Source organism: Epinephelus moara, chromosome 11 (assembly GCF_006386435.1).
Source record: "Epinephelus moara isolate mb chromosome 11, YSFRI_EMoa_1.0, whole genome shotgun sequence".
Taxonomy (NCBI): domain Eukaryota; kingdom Metazoa; phylum Chordata; class Actinopteri; order Perciformes; family Serranidae; genus Epinephelus; species Epinephelus moara.
The window spans coordinates 37,222,970-37,231,295 of record NC_065516.1 but is presented as its reverse complement, the minus strand read 5'-3'; the positions used below and the strand labels follow the sequence as shown (position 1 = coordinate 37,231,295).

The window sequence follows — 8,326 nt, the reverse complement described above, 5'->3', positions numbered from 1 at the left end:
ATGTAGCTACCAAGACTAGTAACGTGCAAACAACAGCTAAGAGATTAGCGAGAAAGTCGTAGAAAGGAGGAGAGCTATAAGTGCTTAAACAGAACTAGTGTGGGTTAAGACTTGAAGTAGACGTTAAAGCAACGTTAAAGCAACTGAAGTGAGAAAACAGGCTAGTAGAATTCACCAGAGCAGTACAGAGACGCTGTCACAGAAACACCGGAAATGACACAACTCGCTTACCGCAATACGTCAGCACGTCCACCGTACCAGGGTGCAAAGGCCCACAGGCTGGAGTCGAACCCGGGCCGCTGCGGCAACAGCCTTGTACATGGGGCGCCTGCTCTACCACTAAGCCTGTTTTTTCGTACAAAACAGGAGAAGAAATGAGCCTTAACAGTGTTTTGTTGTCTCCACAGGATCAGGTCTGAGTCTTCAGCCAGCAGCCATCTGTCTGTGAAGAGTGACTGGTCCAAAGATTCACCTCCATACTTCAGTGATCAGCTCCCACACACAAAGTACGTTTCTACTGCGATGATGATGATGATGATGACGATGATGAAGCTTTGATCCCAGCCATTCTCATCCTGAAGTCGTCAAATACCGCCGCTTTGTCAGCAAGCATTTAACTTCATGTGTTCATGTTCCTGTGTTCATGTGTTCATGTTATCTCAAGGCAATTGAATCGAATGCACCTGGACTTAGTTTTGTCTTAGAAGATGTTTCACCTCTTATCCAAAAGGCTTCATCAGTTCATGCTTGTCTGACTAGGCTGGAACTAGTCTGACAAACTGGTGTGGAAGCACCCAGGTATTTAACCTCTGGGGAGGTCTTCACAAGGCCAATGATGTCACTGGTTCGTTAGTGCTCCAATGGTGTGTCAACAGTAATCGTTGGAGTCATTAGAGTCACATGAGGCCATTTGTGAACGACCATTGTTTTCAGAGGCTAAGCTGTTAAGTCTCCTGGGCAAGGATGAAAGGACAGCATTATAGGTGGGGGATAGGTGGTGTTGCAGACCTCCTCCTCTACTGAGAGATGGTTTTTCCAATTTCACATAGATGGCTTCTTTTACACCTCTTTCAAACCATCGGTCTTCCCTGTCCAAAATGTGCACATTGCTGTCTTCGAAGGAGTGTACTTTCTCCTTGAGGTGTAGATAGACAGCTGAGTCTTGCCCTGACGAGTTAGCCCTTCTATGTTGGGCCATGCGTTTGTTTAGTGGTTGTTTTGTTTCACCAATGTACAAGTCTGGGCATTCCTCACTGCATTGGACAGCGTACACTAGGTTGCTCTTCTGAGTGTGTGGTGTACGGTCTTTTGGGTGTACCAGTCTTTGTCTGAGTGTGTTACTGGGTTTGAAATACACAGGGATGTGGTGTTTGCTGAATATCCTCCTGAGTTTTTCAGATACCCCAGACACATAGGGGATGACAATGTTATTGCGCTTGTTCTTTTCTTCCTCACCCACCTTGTTCTGTCTGGAACAGGCTGCTGATTTCACAAAGGTCCAACTGGGGTAACCACAAGTTTTTAGAGCCTCCCTCAGATGTTCATGCTCTTTCCCTTGGGCCTGAGTGCTGGTAGGTACGTCATCAGCTCTGTGTTGTAGGGTCCTGATAACACCTAGTTTGTGTTCCAGTGGGTGGTGAGAATCGAACAGTAAGTATTGGTCTGTGTGAGTGGGTTTCCTGTATACCCCAATGTGGAGGCCTCTGTCCTCTGTAATGTGCATGTCACAATCCAAGAAGGGCAAACTATTCTCCTTAACATCTTCTCTTGTGAACCTGATGTTTCTGTCCACTGAATTGATGTGTTCAGTGAAAGCTTGTACCTCTTGAGTTTTGATTTTAACCCATGTGTCATCCACATATCTGAACCAGTGGCTCGGTGCTGTTCCCTCAGAGGAGTTCAAGGCTCTGTATTCTACATCCTCCATGTACAGGTTAGCCACAATGGGAGATACCGGTGAGCCCATGGCACAGCCATGTTTCTGTCTGTAAAAATTGCCATTGTATTTGAAATAGGTAGTGCTCAGGCAGAGCTCCAGTAGTTGGCATAACTGGTCTGGACTGAGCTTGGTTCTGTCATGGAGGGTGTTGTCATGACTGAACCAAGCTCAGTCCAGACCAGATATGCCAACTACTGGTTTGAAAGAGGTGTAAAAGAAGCCATCTATGTGAAATTGGAAAAGCCATCTCTCAATAGAGGAGGAGGTCTGCGACACCACCTATCCCCCACCTATAATGCTGTCCTTTCATCCTTGCCCAGGAGATTTAACAGTTTAACCTCTGAAAACAATGGTCGTTCACAAATGGCCTCATGTGACTCTAACGACTCCAACGATTACTGTTGACACACCATTGGAGCACTAACGAACCAGTGACATCATTGGCCTTGTGAAGACCTCCGCAGAGGTTAAATACCTGGGTGCTTCCACACCAGTTTGTAGGACTAGTTCCAGCCTAGTCAGACAAGCATGAACTGATGAAGTCTCTTGGATAAGAGGTGAAACATCTTCTAAGACAAAAATAAGTCCAGTTGTGTTTGATTCAATTGCCTTGAGATAACTATGACCTGGATAAATGAGAATATCCACAGGCATGTGTGTTCATGTGTCAGTGTGTTCATGTGTTCATGTTCCTGTGTTCATGTGTCAGTGTGTTCATGTGTTCATGTTCTATTTTCGTACAAAACAGGAGAAGAAATGAGCCTTAAGAGTGTTTTGTTGTCTCCACAGGATCAGGTCTGAGTCTTCAGACAGCAGCCGTCTGTCTGTGAAGAGTGACTGGTCCAAAGATTCACCTCCATACTTCAGTGATCAGCTCCCACACACAAAGTACGTTTCTACTGCGATGATGATGATGACAGTGATGAAGCTCTGATCCATGCCATTCTCATTCTGAAGTCGTCAAATACCGCCGCTTTGTCAGCAAGCATTTAACTTTTTACATATGCCCACATTAAGTTTAGTAAATCATGATTTGACTCTTACACAGCTTTTCTTGTTTTTCTTCTGTTAACTTCAAAGATCTTCAGCTGCATTGTTTAATCCGCCTGTTACCGTCTCTATAACATTTACAGGAGTCAGGATGTCCTGAGGGATCCAGTCTCTACCAGCTGTGGACACTGGGGACAGGGAGAGTCTCCTGATGAACCAGTGGAACCATTCTGGTCCCACATTGAAGACAGATCCAGAACAAGAGCTGAGCTGCAGACAGCCAGTCAGAGCAGCACTGTACAAAGTAAGACTGTCCATCTGTCTGCTGAAGCACGACACTCTGTTTTCTTGATTTGTTTTTCAGTTTAGATTCACTGTGAGATCTGACTGTTCAAATCCAACGTTTTCTCCTCTTCCAGTGGACGTTGGTCTGCAGGAGGTTTTAGATGAACATAAGATCAGTCTGAAGAGGAGATGTGGACGTGTGACTGAAGGAAGTGATGAAACAGGAAGTGAAACCCTCCTCAACAGGATCTACACTGAGCTCTACATCACAGAGGGACAGAGTGAAGAGGTTAATACCCAACATGAGGTGAAGCAGCTTGAGAGAGCTTCTAAGATGAAGACCCTCCATGAAACTCCAATCAAGTGTCAGCACATCTTTAAAGCCTTACCTGACCAACAGAAACACATCAGAGTGGTTCTGACCAACGGCGTCGCTGGCGTTGGAAAAACCTTCACAGTGCAGAAGTTCACTCTGGACTGGGCCGAGGGTTTGGAAAACCAAGATGTCAGTCTGGTGATTCTGCTTTCGTTCAGGGAGCTGAACTTGATCAGAGATGAGAAGTTCAGTCTTCTCACTCTGCTCCGTGTTTTCCATCCAACATTACAGAAGGTCACAGCAGAGGAGCTCGCTGTCTGTAAAGTTCTGTTCATCTTTGACGGCCTGGATGAAAGCAGACTGGCTCTGGATTTCCACAACAATGAGGTTGTGACTGATGTCACACAGAAGTCATCAGTCAACGTGCTGTTGACAAACCTCATCAAGGGGAAGCTGCTTCCCTCGGCTCTGGTCTGGATAACTTCCCGACCTGCAGCAGCCAATCAGATCCCTCCTGCATGTGTTGACAGGGTAACAGAAGTACGAGGCTTCACTGACGCCCAGAAGGAGGAGTACTTCAGGAGGAGAGTCAGTGATGAAGAGCGGTCCAGCAGAATCATCTCACACATGAAGACATCCAGGAGCCTCCACATCATGTGTCTAATCCCAGTCTTCTGCTGGATCACTGCTACAGTTCTGGATCACATGTTGACTACAGAGCAGAGAGGAGAGCTGCCCAAGACCCTGACTGACCTGTACTCACACTTCCTGCTGGTTCAGACAAAGAGGAAGAAGCACAAGTATGTTGAGGGACGCAAGACGAGTCCACAGGAGCTGACGGAGGCTGACAGGGACGTTCTTCTGAAGCTGGGGAGGCTGGCGTTTGAACATCTGGAGAAAGGAAACATCATGTTCTACCAAGAAGACCTGGAGCGCTGTGGTCTTGATGTCACAGAGGCCTCGGTGTACTCGGGAGTTTGTACAGAGATCTTCAAAAGAGAGTGTGTGATCTTCCAGAAAACAGTCTACTGTTTTGTTCATCTGAGCGTTCAGGAGTTTCTGGCTGCAGTCTACCTGTTCCACTGTTTCACCAACAGTAAGACAGAAGTACTGGAGCACTTCCTGGGGGAGGAGGAGGAGGATGATTATGATGATTATGGTGAAGACCATTACCCATCTCTGGATGAGTTCCTGAGCAGAGCCATGGAGAAATCCCTGGAGAGTGAAAATGGTCACCTGGACCTGTTTGTTCGCTTCCTTCATGGCCTCTCTCTGGAGTCCAACCACAGACTGTTAGGAGGTCTGCTGGGTCGGACAGACAACAGTCCAGAAAACATCCAGAGAGCCATCAACAACCTGAAGGAGATGAAGGCCAAGTTTATCTCTCCTGACAGAAGCATCAACATCTTCCACTGTCTGACGGAGATGAACGACCACTCAGTTCATCAGGAGATCCAAGAGTTCCTGAAGTCAGAGAACAGATTCAAGAAGGAACTCTCTGTGATCCACTGCTCAGCTCTGGCCTACATGCTGCAGATGTCAGAGGAGGTTCTGGATGAGTTGGACCTGGAGAAGTACAACACATCATGGGAGGGACGACTCAGACTCATCACAGCTGTGAGGAACTGCAGAAAGGCTCGGTGAGTCCAGGTTGTCAAGTCAAGTCAAGTCAAACTTTATTTATAAAGCACATTTAAAAACAACCTCAGTTGACCAAAGTGCTGTACAGTTATTGAAATATAAAATAATCATACACAAATATCATAATAAATAAAACAAAGGAAATAGTAAGGGCTCAATTTAAAAAACTAAAAATTAGATTAAAAAAAGGGAAATAAAAAAGTAAAAAGAGTAAAAGCCAAGGATTCTTGCCTAGCAGGGACTGAACGCCAAGGAGAAAAGATGGGTTTTCAGTAATGTTTTAAAGTGCTCAACAGACTGTGCAGCTCTAACCTGGAATGGTAGGCTGTTCCACAGCTTTGGGGCCGCCACTGAGAAGGCTCTGTCCCCACGAGTAGAGAGTCTGGACCGAGGTACTGCCAGGAGCAGCTGGTTTGACGACCTAAGTGCTCTAGAAGTACTGTGAGGCTGTACAAGCTCTGATAAATAAGACGGTGCCAGACCATTTAAACACTTAAAAACAATTAATAAAACCTTGAACTGGATCCTAAAATTAACAGGCAGCCAGTGCAAAGATGCAAGGACAGGACTAATGTGATCACGCCGTTTCTTTCCAGTCAGCAGGCGGGCAGCTGCATTTTGGACTACTTGTAAACGGCGCAGTGCTGACTGGTCAAGACCAACAAACAAAGAGTTACAGTAGTCTAGGCGTGATGTAACAAAGGTGTGAATAACTTTCTCAAAATAATCTCGGGGGAGATATGCCTTTACTTTTGCTAATAGTCTTAGCTGGAAGAAGCTCGTTTTGACAATAGAGCTTATCTGCTTATCAAACCTAAAGTCACTGTCTAAAATAACACCAAGGTTCCTTGCAAAAGGGTGGCAGTGAGACTTAAGGGTGCCAATGGCGCTGTCATACCCATCTAACAGATTTTGTTGGCCAAATAAAATAATCTCAGTTTTATTTTTGTTCATGGAGAGAAAGTTGACTTCCATCCAAGATCGGATGTCATTGAGGCAGTCTAATAAGACCTGAACAGAGGCTTGCTCATTTGTTTTTAAAGGCAGATAGATTTGTACGGTTGTAACATTGTTATTCAACCTTCACTTTCAGCTCGTCAAATACCTGTGCTTCATCGGTGGCACTTGGCGTCTGACACTGGCGCAGTGAGGCACCCTTTAGTGGCAGCGATCCCCGATTCCTCCGGTCCACATGTCAAAGTCTCCTTGGGCAAGATACTGAACCCCAAATTGTACGAATTTATAAACCCCTGAGTAGCAGGTGGCATCTCGTATGGTAGCCTCGCCTTGAGTTGTCAAATGACTAGAAAAGTGCTATACAAGTGCAGGTCCATTTACCATCCAAGTCTAATAGAGAGCCACAAGAAGATGGCCGATGTCAGTAAGGGAACAATGTAATAATGGAAATGTGTGAAGCTTCAAGTTCAAGTCTGTGTGTGTGATCTGTGTTGTGAGAAGGTGCCAGGTTAGTATAATGTTTAGTGGCGTTCAAGGCCTCAGGTCTGTGTGAAGAATTAGCTAACCAACAGCAATTTAGCTTTGTTAAAGCCAGCTACCCAATAACCTGACAACAGAGAGATCACAACAATTACTCATTGAATAACATCAAATCAACGTATGCACACTGACAGAAGTTAAACAGTCTTGCTTAACCTTTACAGTTGTACTGATGCTGTGCCCAGTTGTTACTTAACCATTCCATAGAAGGGGGGGGTGGAGTGGTGCTTTTGGCAGCTGTCCGTGGTGGATGAGCCGGGCTTTTAAGGTTCAGCTCAGATGCAGTCTTTGCTTTGCTGTATTCCAGTTGTGCAGGTAAGATGAGGCTTGTTGCTCTTTATCCTTTTTGAGGTAGCAGTTCAGAGTAATCTTGGCTTTGTTACACCTTCGCTTGTGAAGTTAGTTTGCAGACTGTCGTAGCTGCTGATGCTATCTTGTCTAATCTTCTGTGCCACTAAGAAGACTTCTATGTCTCCTTGGAGCAGGCCACATTCAGAGAGCTAGGCTGCAGCTCCTGCTGGGAGCTGAGGTGAGAAACAGTGAGGTAAGGGCATAGCAGCTCCAGCTGCGAGATGACACACCTCTGTGGAGACTATGTAGGCTTGTAGAATGTAGGCTTTCCCCTTACATTGACCAAGTGATGTGGTGAGTCGTGTGCCACAGGGACCAACAGTGACTGAAGAATGGCTCCATCTGCAGTGTCTCACACTTGGGTGTGACAAACAGAGAACATTGGGAAACTCAGTTCGTTTGGCTATCCTTTGTCTGAAGATCAAAGGAGGCCACAGCAGCCATTTTTAGTGGGCTCAGGTTAAAGGAAATGCCTTACATGTTCAGTTTAAAGTTGCGCAAATGAACAACTTATCTGTGGTGTCCAGTGGTGTCCCCATCCATCCATTTTCAATGTCTTCAGCGGGGCAGGGTCTCTGTAGCAGCAGGCTGAACAAAGCACTCATGTTGTCCGTCTCCTCAGTGACTCTTTCCTGCTCCTCCTGGAGGATCCTGAGGTGTTTCCAGACCAGACAAAATATATAATCCCTGGATTCACTGGACATATCACACTGCAGCTCATCAACAGATGACCACACAAAGTTATTAGTGCTTTTACTGAAAGAGCTGTACTTCTCCACCTCTGCATTAAGCTCATGTGTGGACAGCCCCTAAAAAACCCAGAGATACTTGAACTTCTTCTGTTGGGGCAGTAACTCTCCCTCAACCTGGAGGGAACAATCCATAGTTCTCCAGCAGAGAACCATGACCTCAGATTTGGAGGTGCTGACTCTCGTCCTGAGCGCCTCAAACTCAGCCGCAAACCGCCCCAGGTCATGCTGGAAGTCATGGTGTGGTGAAGCTAACAGAACCACATCATCTGCAAAGAGCAGAGACGCAATTCTGAGGTCTCTAAACTGGACCACCTCCTCTTCCTGGCTGCACCCTAAGATCCTGTCCAGTAGTTCAAACCGTACTTATTTCAAGCTGAACCATGAGGGTTTTTTTTCCATATCTAACAGCGTGTTTTTGTGGCCTTAACCTAAAAAATTAATCTTAAAAACTTGACATGCCATCAGATTCAGATTCAGATTCAGAATACTTTATTAATCCCCGGGGGGAAATTGTTTTTGTTCCAATGCTCCGTGCAAAGTAGAAATAGAAATACA

At 45.8% G+C, this 8,326-nt stretch overlaps 1 protein-coding gene across 6 annotated transcripts in view; it reads left to right on the top strand.

The window, feature by feature from the left end:
* Positions 1-8,326, top strand: part of LOC126397831 (NACHT, LRR and PYD domains-containing protein 12-like) — a 34,063-nt gene that overhangs the window by 9,022 nt on the left and 16,715 nt on the right. For 4 of the 6 annotated variants that reach the window (XM_050056820.1, XM_050056819.1, XM_050056823.1 and 1 more), the window contains exons 3-6: positions 408-506; positions 2,729-2,827; positions 3,073-3,233; positions 3,349-5,170. In XM_050056820.1, coding sequence (XP_049912777.1) covers positions 408-506; positions 2,729-2,827; positions 3,073-3,233; positions 3,349-5,170 — 2,181 coding nt within the window. The remainder of the gene's footprint in view (positions 1-407; positions 507-2,728; positions 2,828-3,072; positions 3,234-3,348; positions 5,171-8,326) is intronic. The other 2 variants (XM_050056822.1, XM_050056821.1) reach the window with 2 other exon arrangements.